This window comes from Rhinatrema bivittatum, chromosome 3, assembly GCF_901001135.1.
Source record: "Rhinatrema bivittatum chromosome 3, aRhiBiv1.1, whole genome shotgun sequence".
NCBI classification, from domain to species: domain Eukaryota; kingdom Metazoa; phylum Chordata; class Amphibia; order Gymnophiona; family Rhinatrematidae; genus Rhinatrema; species Rhinatrema bivittatum.
Window position 1 is genome coordinate 248690394 of NC_042617.1, and position 21734 is coordinate 248712127.

General features: G+C 46.8%; 1 protein-coding gene across 1 annotated transcript in view; it reads left to right on the forward strand.

Annotated features, from left to right (window-relative positions):
- HEATR5B (HEAT repeat containing 5B) overlaps nucleotides 1–21734 on the forward strand; it is a 571627-nt gene that overhangs the window by 70529 nt on the left and 479364 nt on the right. Inside the window, 1 exon segment of the mRNA XM_029594411.1 lies at nucleotides 12873–13044. Coding sequence (XP_029450271.1) covers nucleotides 12873–13044 — 172 coding nt within the window.

Sequence of the window (21734 nt, forward strand, 5' to 3'; positions counted from 1 at the left end):
TCTATTCACATGGTAGCAATATGGGAAATTAGTAGCCAGTAGAGTAGCTGAAATAAGATTTGTGCAGTAATATATTTTCTCTGAGCTTTCAAGATTGAGGTTTGCTTCCCTTTTCACTTTTCTTTCCTATGTCTGTGCAGATGCAGACATCCAGTTGCATGTCATTTGCTGTCCCATCAGGATTTTTCCCTTTTATAATAAAACCATTATTTGTGTCCTTCTCATTGCCCCATTTGTACAAAATTGAATGCTACTTCTATCAAATGAGGCAAATCAGAATAGGGAAGAGTAATACGCTACCATCGTGGTTTGTTTGAGATGGGGCTGGTTTGAAGAACTATAGAAAACAGAGACCAAAAACAAGGGTTATAGCCAAATCCACCATTGATTTACAGTCTTGAAAAATGTCATAAGGAAAAGCTATGGAATGATGGGAATTATTCAGTCACTATCGGTCATTACATCATGTCAGCAAAAGTGAAAACTGGGATATCATTATCTTAGAAGTTATCCCAGGACAAGCAGGATGCTAGTCCTCACATAGGGCTCCGTCAGTGACGTCACCCATATCACGGAAAACTTTCTGTCAAAGTTTCTAGAAACTTTTGACTGGCAGACTGAGCCCCCTGAGCATGCCCAGCATGCCATGAACCCTTAAGCCACAGGGGTCTCCCTTCAGTCTTTGTTTTTCCATGCTGCAGTTAGCATCGTGGTGAAGGAGCCATGTGTGAATCTCTTCACACAACTTGTCATAAAAAAAGTTAAAATCTTTCTCAATTTCATCCCCTACATAGTGGTCTCCCTCTGACCACCGGCCGGTGAGTTAAAACGTTTTTCTCCCGCTCGATTTGAGCACCTTAATTTTTTTTCAGAAGGCTATCGGCAGCTGTCCGGCCTTTACTATGGCCACGGATTTCAAAAAATGCCCAAACTGTAATCGTACAATGTCGATTACTGACCCGCACATCAAGTGTGTTTTGTGCCTCGGGCAATCGCATGATGTTTTTTCCTGCCCACAATGTGCGGAGATGACCGCAAAAGGCAGAAAGTTCCGATAGGAAAAAATGGAGCATCTTTTCCACATACAACTCATGCCTTCGACGTCGACCCAATCGCCTCCGGCTGGAGCGTCAAAACGGTTAGTAATTCGTAAACGTCGCACAGATGGCTCTGGAGACCGGCTATCCCAGACTCCATCTGCGGCATCGGTGAAATTGACATCCGGACTTGACAAAGCCACCAAACATCGACAAAAGCATAGTCATCGACACCGACGTACTTCGACACCAGAGGCCTTACTATTGTCGAGAGAACCATCGAGTGAACCATCACCAAAACTGTCTCATCTACAGGGAGTGTCGAGACCTACTACTCCGAGGCGTTCCCCCACCTCTGAAGGTGCCGGGCATCGAGCCACCACAGGGCCCTGTGGAAGAGCCGATGATGCCTTCTCTGCCACCACTTATAGCTGCTCTGACTTCACCAGCTATAAGGGGGGAACTGGACGGATGTATCCGCCAGGCAGTGAGAGATGCTCTCAGAGACCTTTGCCCATCGACACCTTCGGTGCCTCCAATACAGATGCCCGTTCCGCTGCCGATGACAAATCAGATGCCGGATTTGTCAATATTCCAGCCACTGATGTCAAAGCTCGATGCCCTCATCGGAGCTCTTCCAGTGCAGCCCATCACTCCAGTTCCAGTCGGTGAAGATGATGCTTCTGGTACTTCTCTACTGTCTGAACCTCAGCTGGGACCCTCTGGTCTCTCCCAACCGAGAATTCTGACCTCTCCGTTGATACCATTCTTTTCACCACAAAAACCATCGATGCCATCGAGACCTGCTCATGTTTCTCCTCCAAAGCATACTCCATCTGACTCTTGGGAGGATAGAGACACCGACACATCTTCAGAGGACTTCATGTCTGACCCTTCCCCTCCTGAAGGCAGGAAAAAGTCACCCCCAGAGGACCTGTCTTTTACCACTTTTGTGAAAGAAGTGGCTGACACTATTCCCTTTAAATTAGTGTCTGAAGAAGATACCAGACAACAAACCTTAGAGGTTCTTCAATTTGTAAACCCTCCTAAAGAGGTATTGTCGATACCAATACATGAGGTCCTGGTAGAATTACAGCACAGATTATGGGAAACCCATGCTCAGATCCACCAGTAAATAAAAAGATGGATACAACCTATCTGGTGCAACACATCCCCGGCTACCAAAGGGCCCAGCTTCCACATCAATCTGTAGTGGTGGAATCTGCTCAGAAAAAATCAGAGAGAGTACGGCCTCATTCATCCACTCCACCAGGAAAGGACACTCTGGGCAGAAAAGTCTTTCATGGATCGATGATTACTTCCAGAATAGCGTCGTATCAACTTTATATGACGCAATATTAGCATAACCTCTGGAAACAGATGCAACAATTAGCTGAGACTCTGCCTCAACAATATCAGGACTCGGCTAATGACATTATCCATAAGGGTTTGGAGGCAGGCAAACACGAGGTCCATGCTGCTTACGACAGTTTTGAAACCTCTTCACGAGTAGCGGCAACTGGCATCAGTGCATGTCGTTGGGCCTGGCTCAAGGCTTCAGACCTTAGGCCTGAAGTTCAAGAAAAGCTGGTAGATTTACCTTGTGTGGGCAATAACCTTTTTGGAACATGAGTTCAAGATGCAGTAGCCCAACTTAAAGGACACTCTGAGACTCTGCGTCTATTATCTGCAATCCCAAGGATACTTCATCTACCTCACGCCGGATGGCACGAAAGGATTCCAGAAAACCCTACTATAGACCACGTAGGTACTGTCTGCAGGCTCCCCATGGTAGAGTATCAAGACCACTACAAAGATCCCAGCCTAGACAACCGAGGGCTTCTAGGCCTCAATCTCCCCCTCAAACAGGCCCAGCATTAGGCTTTTGAAGAACAGCCAGAGAGCAGCAGCCACTCCACCAACCCCAAGCCAGCCATACCAGTGGGAGGTCGTGTCTCTCTACTTCACAACTATTGATCAAAAATCACAACAGATAAATGGGTACTCTCAATTATAACACAAGGTTACCAATTACATTTTCTCACAGTACCAAAAGACTCCCCATCACAGTCTCTTTGGATATACAAGGATCATATTATTCTTCTGCAAGCAGAATTATCCACCCTTCTGAGAGCCAGGGCCGTGGAACCAGTTCCCCGACTTCAGCAGGGAAGAGGATTCTACTCCCGATATTTTTCTCATTCCAAAGAAGGCCTATGTTCCATTCTAGACCTCCAAAATCTCAACAAATTTCTATGGAAAGAGAAGTTCAGAATGGTTTCCTTAGGCACCATGCTTCCACTTCTTCAAGCAGGAGACTGGCTCTGTTCTCTGGATCTGCAAGACGCTTACGCTCATATTCCAATATTCCCTCCTCATCGCAAGTTCCTGCGTTTCATGGTGGGTCATCAACATTACCAATACAGGGTTCTGCCATTTGGACTGGCCTCAGCACCCCGAGTATTCACAAAGTGCCTATCAGTGGTAGCGGCTTATTTGCATAAGGAAAGTGTACACGTTTTTCCTTACTTAGACGACTGGCTCATCAGAAGCCAATCACAGCAAGGAGCGCTCTCTTCTCCCAAGCACACAATCAATCTGCTCCACTCGCTGGGATTTTTAATCAATTACCAAAAATTCCATCTCCTCCCATCTCATCTTCTACAGTTCATTGGAGCACAGTTGAACACCATAATACCAAGAGCCTTCCTCCCGGAGGACCTGGCGGAGGCACTCTCTCCGCTTACAGAAACAGGCGACAGCACATCAGTTTCTAAATCTGCTCAGCCACATGGCCTCCACAGTTCATGTCACTCCTATGGCCAGATTAGACATGAGAATAACCCAATGGACATTAAGATCAGAGTGGATACAAGCCATTCAACCACTGTCGTCACCAGTTTAAATAACCCACCAACTACGTTCTTCTCTCTTCTGGTGGGCGAACAAGAACAACTTGTGCAAAGGCCTACCTTTCCACCAACCAGTTCCGCAAGTAACTTTAACTACAGATGCATCCACCTTGGCCTGGGGAGCTCACATAGATAATCTCCAAACTCAAGGTGCTTGGACAAAACTCGAAGCAACCTTTCAAATCAATTTCCTGGAGCTTCGAGCTGTACATTATGTTCTACATGCATTCAAGCACTGCCTTTCACACAAGACTGTTCTGAAATAAACAGACAACACAGTTGCCATGTGGTAACTAAACAAACAGGGAGGTACAGGCTCGTATCTTCTTTGTCAAGAAGCTGCACAGATTTCGGACTGGGCCCTGACACATTCCATGTTTCTCTGGGCCACTTATCTCGCAGGCATTCAAAACGTAGTTGCAGACCGCCTCAATCGTCAGTTCCAGCCTCACGAATGGTCCCTGAATCCTTTAGTAGCGACCAGGATATTCCAATGTTGGGGTCAACCAGCGATAGACCTCTTTGCATCCGAACTGAATCACAAAGTGGACAACTTTTTTGCTCTCTGCTCAGACAGAACCATCACTTAGCCAGGGATGCCTTTGCTCGCCCCTGGAATTCAGGTCTTCTATACGCATATCCCCCGGTACTGCTAATAACCAAAACTCTAGTGAAGCTACAACAGGACAAGGGGTCCATGATACTCATAACTCTGTATTGGCCTCGCCTATACAAAATTCCTACATGCCTGAGTGGTACTCCATGCACACCCAAAATTCCTTCCAAGGTAGTTACGGAATTCCACTTGAATCAGTCCATAGTCTTGCCCACATTCTTCCCAAGACCTCACTCTCACCAAGGTGAGAGGGCTTTGCACACCTTGGACTGTAAACGTGCACTTGCCTATTACCTAGACCACACTACAATCCATAGGAAAACCACTCAACTTTGTTTCTTTTGATCCAAACAAACCAGGTAAATCAGTGGGCAAGCAAACTCCAACTGGCTTGCAGATTGTATAGAGTTCTGCTATGAAAAAGCAGGCCTTCTTCTCCAGGGACGAGTAAGGGCGCACTCAGTAAGAGCAATATCAGCCTCAGTAGCACACTATCGTTCAGTGCCAATAGCTGACATATGTAAAGCTGCAACATGGAGTTCTCTTCACACCTTTGCATCTCATTACTGTTTGGACAAAGAAGTACGACAAGATTCAGCCTATGGACAATCTGTCTTAAAGAACTTGTTTCCACCATAATCCCAACTCCTTCTATATCCAGCCTGCTGTGATTTAGGCTGCCTCAATTTTTCCAACAGTAGACTTAGCCTACACCTTGCTAATCACCCATTTGTGAGGACTAGCATCCTGCTTGTCCTGGGATAAAGCAAAATTGCTTACCTTGTAATAGGTGTTATCCCAGGACAGCAGGATGTAGTCCTCACGAAACCCACCCGCCACCCCGTGGAGTTGGGTTCGATACGTTTTATTATTTTATTTTTGCTAACGCTTATTGCTATACACGAGACTGAAGGGAGACCCCTGTGGCTCGAGGGATCATGGCATGCTGGGCATGCTCAGTCTGCCAGTCAAAAGTTTCTAGAAACTTTGACAGAGTTTTCCGTGATAGGGCTAAGTCAGTTACGTCACCCATGTGTGAGGACTACATCCTGCTGTCCTGGGATAACACCTATTACAAGGTAAGCAGTTTTGCTGTACAGCCTATACCCATGCTCAAATGAGTGACGTATCCAGGAAAAATACTTAGTCCAATTCCTGGTATTATGTAAGGAAATTCAAAATAGCATTCCTTTAAAACAGTTTTTGAGTTCTTTCAAAAGTCTTCTCTTTAATATTTATTTTATTTACTTTGCTTTCTATTCCATCCTTAAACAGAACAGTCCTTTAACATGAAACAGTCTATAAAGAATACAAACGCACAACTAAAACTATCATAAATAGTATATAAATTGTAAAACAATATTCTAAAACAGTTATAGTAATAATTAGAGCAACCAGATAACTAATGACCAATGTACTAATAGAATGGAGGAGTAGCTTAGTAGTTAGAGCACTAAATTACAATCCAGGGAAACCAGAGTTCAAATCCCACTGCCACTTCTTGTGACCTTGAGCAAATCACTCCACTCTCCAGATGCAAACTTAGATTATGAGCCCTCTGGAGACAGGAAATAAACTACAGTACTTGAAAGTAGTTTACTTTGAATATAAACTGGAACAAACTAATGCAGAGTTAGACATGTTTTCATTATTCCACTAAAATGGAATAATGCACAAATTATTCAGTCGTCCAGGCAACATGGAAAGCTTTTTGAAATTTCAGTCAAGGGATGAGAATATCCCGGCACTCTTCAAAGAAAACACCTATATGCTATAACGCAGACCGAAAATCAAGAACAATGTGTTAACTTGGTCATTTTGGTGGAATAAAAGCACATGGAATTTTGGTCACTTGAAATCTGATAATAAATTGAAAATGTTACAGGAGTTACAGCGTGAATTTGGATTGTCTAGTTATCATTTTAAATGGGTCCAGTTGAGATACTGTATTTTGAAGGCTGATACAAGGTCTTTCTGGCGGTTTGGAGATTGAACAGATTTATACTAAAGTATTGTCTTTCTAAACAAGCCTTAAGATTCTATAAGTTGCTCAAAGTAAATCAAGCTAACAGATGTCTTGGAACTCAAAACGTATGGGAAAAAGACCTGAGAATGGGTCTGGATATTAAATGTTAGTTTTCTTTTTGGGGAACTTCTTTGTGCTTCTTTATCCGCGTTTTGCCCAGTCTCTTCTTTATAGGGCATAGAGCACTCTGGACTCCTATAAAAGTTGCCAAAGTAAAAGACAAAGGGTCGAACAAATGCTGGTATTGTAATCTTGAGATTGGGATGCATTCTCATATGTTATATTGCAATTTGTAGTGTTGTTGGTTCTCTTTTTGGGACAGGATTTATACAGTTAAGATTCAGAAGGAGCTGACATACAGGGTGATCATTTGGAAATCTTTGGCTCTTGATTCAGATTTGTCGTGTCTTAAGAAATGTAAACTGCTGAATCTTTACTTGCTGGAAGTGGATTCTACTCCAGGTATTTCCTTATCCCGAAGAGAACGGGAGGCCTTTGCCCAGTTTTGTATCTGACGTTCCTCACATGGGAGAAGTTTAAGATAGTCTTGTTGGGTGCCCTTATTCCCCTTCTGCACCAGGGGGACTGGCTTTGCTCCCTTGATCTATAAGATGCCTATAATCCCATAGGGATTGCCTGCGCCCACCTGCAATATCTCTGGTTTGTGGTGGGCAAACTCCATTTACAGTACAGGGTGCTGTCCTTCGGACTGGTGACTGTGCCCTGTGTTTTCACAAAGTACCTTGCGGCAGTGGCAGCGCATCTGCGAAGGCAACACGTGCAAGTCTTTCACTATCTGGACGACTGGCTGGTCAAGGGTGCCTCCAAACAGGGAGTGCTGCAGTCCCTACAGGCCACCATTCGAATTTTGGAGAACTTGGGGCTTTTAATCAATTACCCCAAGTCCCAGCTGCTCCCATCCCCGCATCTGAACTTCATAGGTGCCGGGTTCGACACAGTTAAAGCCTGGGTGATTTTGCCCAGGGATCAAGCGATCACCTTGGCTTCATTGGCGGGACGATCTTGCGAAGTCAACAGATTTCGGCGCACACAATGTTGTGCTTACTGGGACACATGGCAGCGACTGTCCATGTCACCACCTTTGCTTGTCTTTCACTACGCAGGGCACAGTGGTCCTTGCAGTCCGACTGGCACCAGGCTACTCAGGACCTTGGGGCGTGCATTCAGGTTACCGCACCGCTCGGAGACTCCCTGTCGTGGTGGATAATTCTTCCCAATCTGGAGGTGGGGATTCCATTCCAGGCTTCCCCTATTCAGGTTGACTCACCACGGATGCCTCCCATCTGGGTTGGGGAGCCCATGTGGGGAAATGTCACACCCAGGGTTGCTGGTCAGCTCAGGAGCTGAGGTGCCAGATCAATTTCCTGAAGCTGCGGGTGGTCCATTATGTACTCTAGGGGGTAGATTTTCAAAAACCGCGAATAGGCGTACTTTTGTTGGCGCTCTAGGCGCCAACAAAAGTACGCTGGATTTCAGTAGATACGCGCGTAGCCGCTGAAATCCAGGATTGGCGCGCGCAAGGCTATCGATTTCGTATAGCTGGCGCGCGCCGAGCCGCGCAGCCTACCCCCGTTCCCTCCGAGGCAGCTCCGAAATCGGAGCGGCCTCGGAGGGAACTTTCTTTTGCCCTCCCCTCACCTTCCCCTCACCTTACCTTTGTTGGGGGATTTACGCCTCCCGGAGGGAGAAGTAAATCCCCGCGCGCCAGCGGGCCGCTAGCGCGCCAGGACGCAATCTGGGGGCGGGTCCGGAGGGCGCGGACACGCCCCCGGGCCTGCCCCCGGAACGCTCCCGACACGCCCCGAAAACGCTGCGCGGTTCGGGCCCACCCCCGACACGCCCCCCGACACGCCCCCTCCGAAAACCCCGGGACTTACGCGAGTCCCGGGGCTCTGCGCGCGCCGGTAGGCCTATGTAAAATAGGCTTACCGGCGCGCAGGGCCCTGCTCGCCTAAATCCGCCCGGTTTTGGGCAGATTTAGGCGAGCAGGGCTCTTAAAATCCGCCCCTAGGTGTTTTGGGAGCAATTGTCCGGCAAGGTCGTGCCCGTCCAGACCGGCAGTCAGGTAGCCATGATATACCTCAAACAGGGAGGAATGGATCATTCCTCCTTTTATTAGGAGGCAGTCCAAATCTGGTCGAGGGCCTTATCTGGAAGATTTTTCTTCGAGCCAGATACCTGCTGAGATGGGAGAATGTTTTGGCGGACAGCCTAAGTCGTTCCTTCTGACTGCATGAGTGGTCACTGAAGCAGTAGGTAGTGGACCAGATCTTCTGTCTTTTGGGGGACTCAGGATGTGGACCTCTTCACTTCCCCTTGCAACAAGAAAGTGGACCAATTCTGCTCCCTGAACAGGGGGAAGGTCAGAACAATGTTGGACACTTTTGCCCTCCACTGGGCAGGGGTCTTTTGTATGCCTATCCTCCGCTTCCTCTGGTCTCCAAGACGCTCCTGAAACTCAAGCAGGACAGCAGGGGACCATCATCAGGAGTTCAAAAAAAAGCTAAAAACATGGCTTTTCCGTCAAGCCTTCCCAGACATCTAATGCTACCTAATCAAGTCTTTTAACCCAAATCATGGGTTATCTCACTGTTTTTTGCTATTACGATTTTTTCAACTGTACCTTAATTTTTGAGCTCTTTCATCTTTGGTATTTATACTGTATTCACACTTCATTTACTCTATCCCTTTTATATTTATTTTCTATATAATATTTATTACTATATTACTATGTTTAATTGGTTATCTATTCTATTTGTTCCATCATTATTGTTATTGTTCTATTGTTACCTGTTTTATTGTTCAATTGTTCTATGTAAAGCCCCCTACTCTTTTTGGGCATTTAAAAGTTGTATGTAAACCGGATTGATTTGTAGTTCCTACAAGAACTTCGGTCTATAAAAATTAAAAATAAATAAAATAAATAAATGATTCTCATCATGCCTTAGTCCCAGCAGATCTGGTTCCCGCTCTTGCGGGATCTTTCCCTCCTGGATCCGATCTGTCTGGGAATGTCTGCAGACCTCATAACACAAGGTCAGGGGAGGCTGTACCATCCCAACCTCCAGGCCTTGTCCCTCACTGCTTGGATGTTGAAAGGGTGACCTTACAGCCCCTGAATTTCTCAAAGGGTGTATCTCCGGTCCTGCTGGATTCCAGGAAGCCTTCCACTAGGAAGTCTTATGGCCTCAAGTGGAAGAGATTTTCAGTGTGGTGGGTCAACCAGGGGTTGAACCCGTTCTCATGTTCTACCTCCAAGTTATTAGATTACCTGCTGTACTACTTGGACGCTGGCTGAAAGACCTGCTCGGTGAGCATGCATCTCAAGGCGATTGGAGTGGATAGATTGCCCATCTTGATGCAGCCTGTTATGCATGGTTTCATGAGCAGTCTACTCCAGCTGAAACCTCCCCTTGGGCCCTCTGTGGTTTCCTGGGACCTCAGTGTGGTCATGGCATACCTAATGAAGGCTCCTTTTGAGTCTCTGTGCTCTTACAACTTGAAAATACCTGACCTGGAAGGTCATTTTCTTGGTAGCGTGGTCATTTTCTTGGCACGCAGGGTTAGTGAACTTCAGGTGCTGGTGTCATATCCACCCTACACAAAATTCTTCCACGATCGGGTGGTTCTCTGCACTCCATCTTCGGCAGGAACTTAGGGTGTGGCTGAGTTCCACCTTAATCAGTCCATCTTACCAACCTTTTTTCCTAAACCTCATTTGCATCAAGGTGAGCAAACTCTGCACAGCCTAGATTGCAAAAGGATCTTAGCATTCTATCTGGAACGAACAGCAGGCCACAGACAGTCCACGCAACTCTTCATTTCGTTCGACAAAAATAGATTGGGAATTGCCATATCCAAGCAGACCTTGTCTATCTGGCTTGCAGACTGCATCTCTTTCTGCTACATGCAGGCGGGTCTACATCTGGGTGGCCATGTCAAAGCTCACTCCATTCGGGCCATGGTGGCTTTGGAGGCCCACTTTGAGAGATTCCTTTGGATGAAATATACAAAGCCTTAACCTGGAATTCCCTCCACACCTTTGCTTCACACCACTGCTTGGACAGAGATGGTCAACATGAGTCATTTCGGTCAGTCAGTCTTGCAGAATCTTTTCAATAATTAAACCCAGCTCTTCCAGCCTTATGCCCCTCGTTCGGGTTCAGGCTGACTCCCTCTGTTGTTACCAGGACTAGTTTGTTGTGCCCATTGACATCCCGTTAAGTTCTGTGCGTCCCTGATATGTACGGGAGCAGCGTGTAGCTAGGTATTCATCCACACGTGAGGACTACCATCCTGCTTGTCCTAGGAGAAAGCATAGTTGCTTACCTGTAACAAGTTTTCTCTTAGGACAGCAGGATGTTAGTCCTCAGGAAACCCACCCTCCACCCCACAGTTAAGTTTCTAGTGTTTTGTTTTATTTTTTGTGCATTCTGTTTTACGAGATTGAAGAGGGATCCCTGTGTGGATGCATGGATAGTGGCATAGTGGGCATGCTCAGTGTGCCTAGTCAAATTTCTAGAAACGGATGTTTTCCATGCTGAGCTCCATCTGATGATGTCACTCACATGTGTGGACCAACATCCTGCTGTCCTAGAACACCTGTTACAAGGTAAGCAACTTTGCTTTCTCTCCCTCTTTTATACCCAAACTAATACAAAAAAAATCAGAATTCAGCCATCAGTGGTAATTCTTATAGCTCCTTAATGGGCATGCAGATCCTGGTTTCCAGACTCTCTTAAAGTTCATTGCTGAACTAATTTTTCTCTTGTTTCAGACATTCTTTAAGTTTCTCTGTTATCCAGATCTAACATCTTTGAGCTTGACTGCTTCAAAATTAAAAGGAGAATGTTAGAGAATAAGCTATTCATGATTATGCTATTTATTGGCTATTAGTATACAGTCCATTATTTAATTTTATAACACTATATAGGAAAGTTACAAGAATGTCTAAACTGAGAAGGTTTATACTATCAGTCTGTGAAGATTATATGAAAGTTTGTCAGAGTGAATATAGGACTAAATACAAGCACATTAAGGGGGTGTATTACCCCCATTACAGTATTAAGAAGATACAGCCATAAGAAAAATATTTTGTTACACAGATATTTTCACATTTTAGGAGACTGCTAAGTTTGCAAGATATGCAGTTTCTATACCTCTTTCTATGTGGGATTTAAATCTGGATTTAACCTCTTTATGCATCCTCCTGTTGAAAAATTAAGTTCTACTAGTCTATTTTTTAAATATTAAAATTGGTTTCCTTGGTTGTCATGTTCCACAAGAAGAGTTGATGAAATAAAAACTCTATGTAAACAGACAATGAAGACAATTTCATCTTTTTTTTTTTCTCAAGTCAAGTTGTATTGTTTTGTTTTCCAAAAATGAATTCAGCTTGTTGCAGTAATCAGAATTGTAATGCTGATTCTGTCTGTATCCTAAATTTTTTTCATCCAAGAAGAGAACTTCATTCTTTAGCTTTTAAATGAGCTTTAAAGCTTTGTTTACAAAGAAAACACTTTTAAAAAATCTATGTATTCAGTTTTTATGGTGCATATAAAAACAAGCTCCACACCTTCAAAACCATCTGTATTTCATTGGATTAGGTATATTTCAGAAGATAAAAAAAAAATAAAAAAATCAAATAAGCTTATTCCTTCCTTTATTCTATAAGATCAGTAGCTATCTCCTATATGAAAAGGTACAAATGAATGTGGAAGAGATATGCAAAGCTACATCATAAAATTCTATGCATGCTATCATTAACCATTACAAAATAAATAAGTGGTCACATGCTGATGCCAAATTTGGAAGATGCATTCTTCAAATTGTAATCTACCCAGCTCCTTGAGGTACTGCTTAGACTGAGTCTGAATTGGAATAGTAATTGTCTTGCTTTCCATTAACTCACACAATCTGCATTATCCTTCCCAGATTGCAAATGTGATAATTGATTGTGCAGCAGCTAAATACTTTGACGTGTTCTGGTATTTAAATGGATATTTTACTGTAATAATTCAGTTTTCTCTGAGTCTTTTAGACCACACGGCTAGCAGAGAACTTTTAACTGGGTGGAAGTCCTAATTAGATTGACATTGCTGGCCAGCTGTGTATGTGAATCAACAACCCCGATAGAGGAGGTGCCTTGGTCTCATATACCATGACCTGTCATAACCCTTGTGTAGACCTTAAGAGTTAGTGCAACAGTAATCAACAATATGACAAAATTCCTATGCTGTTTATCTATTCTGTTCTCATAGTGTCTGCAGGAACTACAAAACGAAGCTGTGTTCATGTGGACAGCTGAATTGGAAAATATAGCAACACTCTGCTTCAAGGCTTTGGAAGGCTCCAACTACGGAGTGAGAGTTGCTGTGTCAAAACTCTTGGGAACAGTCATGGCTACAGCATTAATCCCAAGGCAAGCCACAGGTAGGTTTTCAGAAGCATAGCTGAGATTTTTATACAACTTTAGATCCACATTTTGAACTTTTGAACTGGAAGCTCACTTCAGCCTAGAGAGAAACTGTACCCTGGTTTTGGTCTCCAAGCAAGGGGCCCAACTATGCTGAGAAATCCAGCCCCTGGTGCTTCCCATTAGCCTCCTGTATTGGAGCCCACTCTGTCCCTGAAATATCTAGCCTGGCAAATAAGGAATGCATTGTGGGGAATGGAGGAGGCAGTAAATACTTTTGAGGAGGATAGGGAAATGTCAGAGGAAGAGAATGCATTGGGAGAGAGAGCGAGTTTGATGACAGGGATATTGAGGGAGCGGTAATGCAAGAAAGCTAGGGAGTGCATTGAGTACAAAGAGGGGCATTTTGATGTTTGACTACAAACCTATTTGGTTTTGACCTGCTAATTTCTTTCTTTTTAACATGGACAAGCATCAAAACAGCCATACAAGATGGTGGCGTCATGTGATAGAGCAGATTTAATCCCCTTTTCTCCTCTAGCCCAGAAAGTTCTGTTCTAGGCTTGAGTGGGAGTTCCTGCACTAGTGTGTCTGTGTGCCCTCCATAAATCTTATTTTGTCTGCATCATGAACGGTCGCAGGTTTTCCTCTTATATCAGCCATCAGCTGCATTAATTTTTTTTTTCTTCTTAAAGAAGAACCCTCTTATTGTCAACAGAAACATAACTGGAATGACTACTCCACAATCATCTTCTACAAAAAATGGGAAAAGTCTCTTCAAGTCATGCAAAAAGTGCCATGACACGGCTATAGTGAATCAACATGACCAGTACCTCCTGTTTAGGATCGGACCATAACAGCTCAACATGCAGCCACTGGGGTAGAACATCCCAGAGTGCGATTATTTACAGATACCTGAAGCTTCAGTATGAGCTAAAGGGCTCGTGAGCAAAAACAATTGAAGTGCCATAGTAAGAGGGAAAGATCTCCTTCATCAGATGTTTCAAGAAGATGAAGATGTAGGTTTCTGGTGTGATCACCAGCATGGAAATGGGCAGATCAGAAATTAATGCCACATGATGCTGTAGGAACATTGCTGATGCTATTACCTCAACTTCAGTGCCAAAAAACTATTGTGTTGGAACATTGGCACCCTAGGAACACTCTCTGGTATGGCGCACAGGCCTCACAGTGTGTTACGGTTTTGGCTGCAGTGCAACCGCCTCACCACCAGGGGTCCCTCTAGTGCTGGCTTTCCGGACAGGCCCAGTCCATCTTATCTGTCCACTCTGTGCTCTGGGTGTGTCCTTATAACCCTGCCTGCCAGTTGCCTCGGTGCTTCGGCATCGAGCTCACCTGGGCGCCCTGCGCGGCCTTCGGGCCTCCTTCCTCGTTGTTCTCACCTGGCCTACGGGCCTTCTGACCTGCTTGCTCTGCTTACGGTGTGTGGCCTACGGGCCTTCTGTGTGTGTGTGTGGAGCCTACGGGCCTTCTGACCTGCCTTGCCCCGCTTATGGTGTGTGGCCTACGGGCCTTCTGTGTGTGTGTGGCCTACGGGCCTTCTGACCTGCCTTGCCCCGCTTATGGTGTGTGGCCTACGGGCCTTCTGTGTGTGTGTGGCCTACGGGCCTTCTGACCTGCCTTGCCCTGCTTACTGTGCCCTGACCCAGCCTGAACTTAGACTCTGCTCATTGCCGCCTGCCCTGACCCAGCCTGAACTTAGACTCTGCTCATTGCCGCCTGCTCTGACCCAGCCTGAACTAGACACTGCTTATTGCTGCCTGCCTTGACCCAGCCTGGAACCAGACACTGTTTCTAGCTTCCTGTCTCTCTCCACCTGGAGTCACCCTGCTGGGTGGTGTTCACGCCTCCTGACCGGAGCCCAAGCGTAACAGTATGCCGAAGCCATCAAATTTCCAGGGGAAGAGATGGTCTGTGTCCTGCCGGTGAGTCAACTTTTTCACTAATTCAAGATGCCTCCTTCTTTAAAGTTTTATACCTGCAATTCCTGTCAGACTTTGAATTATCCAAGCTATCAGAACTGTCTAGCCTGTGAACTTGTTGGTCAGGAACACTGGTCATGCAATAATTGCAACAAGAAAAATGTCTCTGTCTATCAGGAATGTTTGAACTGTCTGGCTCCTAAACCAGGGTGGTGGAAATGCTCCTGTCTTCCGTGTTTGTTACCACCAGGCAAACCCTGCCCCCGGTGTTCTGCTCTAGGACCAGCTGTGCCATTAAAAAAAGCTATCAGCTCTCCTAACCAGTATTCTGTTTCTGGCTCAACTAAAACAGACATTTTTGCTGGCAGTTTGTGGATAGAAAAACCCAGGACTTACCTGGCCAAGAAGGCTTCTGTGACACCAGTGCTAGAGCCTCAGGAACAGGTTTCTCTCAAACGGAGAGAGTTGATTAACTCTAGCAGGGCTCTGCTGCCCACAGCTGCTGTTGAGACACTAACGAGCACATTCCCTAGACGTCCTAGAACTGCCTGTGCCTTCTCTAAACTGCTCCTCCAGAAACAAAATAAGGAGCCTCAGAGTGTGGCTCGAGGTATCAAGCCCACAGCAGTGCTACTTGAGTCTTCTATGTGCACTGCTTCAAACCTTGCTGCTCTGCCATCTGAGCCTGTTTCATCACCCCAGGGGGGGGCCAAGCCTGCTGCATCGCCCCAAGAGGGGGCCAAGCCTGCTGCATCGCCCCAAGAGGGGGCCAAGCCTGCTGCATCGCCCCAAGAGGGGGCCAAGCCTGCTGCATCGCCCCAAGAGGGGGCCAAGCCTGCTGCATTGCCCCAGGAGGGGGCCAAGCCTGCTGCATCGCCCCAAGAGGGGGCCAAGCCTGCTGCATCGCCCCAGGAGGGGGCCAAGCCTGCTGCATCGCCCCAGGAGGGGGCCGATCCTGCTGCATCGCCCCGAGAGGGGGCCGATCCTGCTTCATCGCCCCGAGAGGGGTCCGATCCTGCTACAACGCCCGGAGAGGTGTTCCAGCCTGCTGTTTCATCCCGAGAGGGGCCCGAACCTGCTGCACTACCCCGAGAAGAGCCTGCTAAACCGGTCCTGCTGCCACCCCCGGAGGGGCTCAAACCGGTACCACTAACAGACTTTCTAACTCAGCCATCTGAGCCTGTTGAATGGCTCCAGCTGTTGTTGCCCTCGGAGGGGCCAGATCTCATCTTTGAGTACCCCCTGCTAAGATGGGACCCAGGAGGAGGGGGAGGCCTTGAGGAGGGGGTACTGTTACGGTTTTGGCTGCAGTGCAACCGCCTCACCACCAGGGGTCCCTCTAGTGCTGGCTTTCCGGACAGGCCCAGTCCATCTTATCTGTCCACTCTGTGCTCTGGGTGTGTCCTTATAACCCTGCCTGCCAGTTGCCTCGGTGCTTCGGCATCGAGCTCACCTGGGCTCCTTGCCTTGCCCTGCGCGGCCTTCGGGCCTTTCCTTGCCTTGCCTTGCGCGGCCTTCGGGCCTTTCCTTGCCTTGCCTTGCGCGGCCTTCGGGCCTCCTTCCTCGTTGTTCTCACCTGGCCTACGGGCCTTCTGACCTGCTTGCTCTGCTTACGGTGTGTGGCCTACGGGCCTTCTGTCTGTGTGTGTGGAGCCTACGGGCCTTCTGACCTGCCTTGCCCCGCTTATGGTGTGTGGCCTACGGGCCTTCTGTGTGTGTGTGGCCTACGGGCCTTCTGACCTGCCTTGCCCCGCTTATGGTGTGTGGCCTACGGGCCTTCTGTGTGTGTGTGGCCTACGGGCCTTCTGACCTGCCTTGCCCTGCTTACTGTGCCCTGACCCAGCCTGAACTTAGACTCTGCTCATTGCCGCCTGCCCTGACCCAGCCTGAACTTAGACTCTGCTCCTTGCCGCCTGCTCTGACCCAGTCTGAACTAGACACTGCTTATTGCTGCCTGCCTTGACCCAGCCTGGAACCAGACACTGTTTCTAGCTTCCTGTCTCTCTCCACCTGGAGCCACCCTGCTGGGTGGTGTTCACGCCTCCTGACCGGAGCCCAAGCGTAACACAGTGCTATTAAATCAGCGCACGCAGTCTCAACATCAGCACAGACTATGCCCAGTGCTGATGCATACAGCGCATAAAACTCATGGTGCCGAGCCATTGGTGCCAAGCCATCCGGTCAGAAGAGAACCTCAAAAACAAAAATTAGACTTCTCAACATCGCTGTCTTTAGTGCATCCACAAGCTTTGTTGGCATCTACCACAAGAGAACCAAAGCTTCCCTTGCTGCAGTACCCAGACTGTCATGCGTTTTGTGCAGAGGTTATGGACTGACTTGAATATTTATGCACAAGAATTACCAAACAGGCCGATTCAGTAAACGTTGTGGGAGAGCGGGTGAGCGCCTGCTCTCCAGGCATGCGCACAGGCCACTTTCCTGTGCGCGTGATTCAGTATTTAAATGAGGGCCCGCGGTAAAAAAGAGGCGCTAGGGACACTACCACGTCCCTAGCACCTCTTTTTTGACAGGAGCGGTGGCTATCAGCGAGCTTGACAACCGACGCTCAATTTTCCCGGCAAAAATGAGCGTCCGGTTTTCAAGCTGCGGGCCGATTTTAAATTTACATTTTTTTTATTTTAAATTATTTTTTACTTTGGGGCCTCCAACTTAATATCGCCATACTTTCCCGGTGCCGGCAGAAATGTAACGCCTACCTTTGGGTAGCGCTAATTTCTGAAAGTAAAATGTGCGGCTTGGCTGCACATTTTACTTAGTGAATTGCGCGGGATTAACTAATAGAGCCATCAACATGCATTTGCATGTTGCGGGCGCTATTAGTTTCGGGGGGGGTGGGTTGGACGTGCGTTTTCGACATGCTATTACCCCTTACTGAATAAGGGGTAAAGCTAACGCGGGTTAACAGTGCACTCCGCTGGAGTGCACTGTACTGTATTGGCCTGAAAGACATAACTGTTAAACACCAGTGTTGGGGAGAGATTGTGAGAGAAAATTCAATCTTCCACCCACTCCAAGTACCGTACACAAAAGATAAGCAAATGAAAGATCCAATAGAAATATCATCTGAAGGAGGAATGTAGGCTCTCTCCATCCTACTTTGTTCCTGCTTTGGAATACTCTTATGTCTGATAATTCTGAAGAGTGTTCTGATGGACCACTTTCCAGATCTGCCTTCTGACCCGTCCCCAGAACCTAACAGAGCATCTCCTCTGCCTGATGATACAACCTATTCTGTATTTATTCAGAAGATGTCTGATGCCTTAACATTCACTCGTCAAGAAAAAGATAATACAGCAGAATTATATGGTATAATTCAGTGTTTGCAAGCACCAAAACACATAAAGTTATCCTTATGCACCAAGTGCTATTAGAGGTCCAAATTAAGCTATGAAAAACATCTTATTTCTTAGTGTCCAGTCAGATGAATCCAGAACAAGTGGGTTATGCACCTCTACCAGCAGATGGAGACGGAGCAAACTGACATCACAGTATATATACCCCTGCAGTGACATCGGCCTGCCAGTATTCTCAGTCTCCAGCAGATGGTGGATGTGCATCTCCCCACTGCGAATTGTTTCGAATTGAAAAGGAGAAAATTAATTTGGCCCGCTGTCCTGCGGTGATAACTTGGGGAGGGACCATTTGGTGAATTCCTGACATGAATTTCATGGACTCTCAGATGAGTGCTTTGGTCCGGTAGCTTTTTTTTTTTTTCAGCCGGCATGGACTTAACTGTTTAACAGCTGAAAGGCAGCAAGTACAGAAAGCTGAGTGCGGCAGTGAAGGTATATGCCCTCTCCCCCCGCAGCTGGACTCTATAGAGGAGCGATCTTTCAAAGGAATCGGCCTTTTGATAGGTCTCAGTCCTTTTGTCCTAGACGGCCCAGAAGTGGGGCAAACTCAGGTAGTAGAACCTCCCAAACCTTCCAATGAAGGTTTGCCGACCCAACCCAGGGAACAGAAGATAGAAGAGAAAGAGGCGTCCCCCTATCAGAGGTGGATTGAGATCACATCAGATCAGTGGGTTGTGGAGATAATACAAGAAGGATATGTGCTGGAGTTTCGCAGTGTTCATGGTCTCTCCCTGCCACTTCCTGCAGAAGAAGCGGGCACTGGAGGGGTACATTGGCAAGGCTCCTCAGTCTGAGGGCTGTGATTCCAGTGTCCATGTCTCAAGAAAATAAGGGGCGATATTCATTTTATTTCATTGTGCCCAAGAAAGAGGGGGGATCCTTTCATCCTATCCTGGATCTCAAAGGTGTCAACCATCCATGTGCGGGTGACACTTTTTCATATGGAGACCTTGCACTCAGTGATAATGACCATGCAGTCGAGAATTTCTGACCTCTTTAGTCCTGTTAGAGGCATATCTTTACATTCACATTCGACTAGATCATCAACACTTTCTGAGGGTCGCAGTTCTGGAACATCATTATCATGGTTGGGTTCTGCCTTTTGGTCTGGCCAGCACTCCAGGAATTTTTCCAAGGTAATGGTAATAGTTGCAGCAAAATTGAGAGAGGATGGGATCCTAGTACACCGGTATTTGGACGACTGGCTGATTCGAGCCAAGTCTGTGGAAGTGAGCTGCCTGGTGACCTGGAAGGTGATCTCCCTGTTGCAGGAGATTAGCTGGGTGGTAAACCTGGCCAAGAGCAGTCTTCAGCCTGCTTGGTCATTGGAATATCTCAGGTTTTAGTTTGTATTCAGAAGTTGAAGGCTCAGCTATGTCTGTTGATGAACACTCTGCGCCCGACCGTATGGTCCTACCTGCAGGTACTTGGTTTAATGGTGGCAATCCTGGAAGTGGTACCGTGGGTGAGGGCGCATATGCGTCCTCTTCAGTGCTCCCTGTTGTTTTGGTGGAACTCAAAATCTCTGGACTATTCAATTCGACTTCACCTGCCGATGGATTTTTCCTCCTGACTGCAGTGGTGCCTGTAGGCAGATCATCTAAGGAAGGGTCACCGGACTATCTAGTACTGACAACAGATGCGAGCCTCTATGGTTGGGGAGCTCACTGACAGGGAGCTGACAGCGCAAGGGCATTGGGATGCAGAAGAGTCTCTCTGGAATATCAATTGTTTGGAAGCCAGGGCAGTCTGGCTGGCATGTTTGCAGTTCGGCGACAGGCTGCAGGGTTGAGCGGTTCGGATAATGTTGGACAACATGACTACTGTGGCTTACATAAATCGGCAGGGAGGAACCAAGAGCCAACAAGTATCGCAAGAAAAATATCAACTTATGGAATGGGCCGAATTACATCTCCTGATGATCTCAGCCTCGCATATAGCAGGAAAGGACATAGTAAAAGCAGACTTTATCAGGTAGAGTCTGGATCCAGGAGAAAGGGCACTATCAAGTGAGGCATTTAAGCTGATTTTGGATCACTTGGATCTCCCGTTTCTAAACCTGTTGGAAATGTCTCACAATGCAAAAGTTCCACGATTCTTCAGTCACAGGAATGATCCAAAGTCGTTGGGGATTGATGCCTTGGTGCAGGAGTGGCTAGAAGACAAGTTTTGCTGTATGCCTTTCCTCCATGGCCTAGGTTGGGCAGAGTAGTCTGAAGGATTGAGTGCCAGAGAGAGATGGCAATCTTGATTGCTCCAGATTGACCCAGGAGACCATGATCTGCGGTGGCTCCTGGCAGAATCACCCCTTTGACTTCCGGCACACAGGTCTCTGTTGCGGCAGGGTCCTGTTCTTCACAATGATCAGACTCTATTTTGTGTGGTATGGCTCTTGAGAGCTCGCTTGCTGAAACGTGGATACTCTGAGGCACTGATTTTCACCTTTTCTAAGAGCTAAAAGTTCTCCACTTCCTTGACCTATGTGCAGGTTTGGCATGTGTTTGAGGTCTGGTGTGAGGATTGAAGTACTGTTCCTTGTTCGGTTTTTCTGCTCATTTTTTTTGAATTTTTGCAGGATGGCTTGAATAAAGGCTTTGTCCTTAATTCCTTAAAGGTACAGGTAGTGACTCGCCTGTTTCAGAGGTTAGGTGAATGGTGGATCCTTGTCAGCTCATCCTGATATGGCCAGTTTCCTGAAAGAGGTAAAACATCTTCATCCTCCTATGCGGTTTCCCGTGCCCTTATAGAGTCTTAATTTGGTATTGGAATTTTTAGCAGGCCCTACGTTTAGACAAATATGTTACTAACCTTGAAAAAGGTGTTTCTTGTGGCAATTTGTTCTGTGTGTAGGGTTTCCAAACTGCAGGTTTTGTCTTGCCAGGAGCCATTCCTCCAGGTGACTCCAGGGGTGGTACAGCTGCATACTATTCCTTCCTTTTTACCAAAGGTGGTCACTGAATCAGTCCATCTCTGGACAGAGAGAGAGATGTAGAGGAGTATCTCTGTTGCGACCCTTGGATGTCAAGAGACACATTGTCAGGTATCTGGAGCTTACTAAACCTCTACGGAAGATGGATCACCAGTTTGTCCTTCACGGTGGTACTAGGCAGGGAGACCAGCCTCGCGGGCTACTATGGCTTGCTGGATTAAGGAGATAGTCATGGCTGTGTACACTGATGCTGGGAAGCAGTTATCTAGTCAGGTCAGGGCTCATTCCACTAGGGCTCAGGCAGTGTCATGGGTGGAAGTGAAATTGTTGTCTCCTGTCAACATTTGCCAAGCTGCGACATGGTCCTCATTACACACTTTTTCCAGGTATTATTGTCTGGATGTGCAAGCCCAGAGGGATGCAGCCTTTTCATGTGTGGTTTTGACTGGACCGTGGGCATC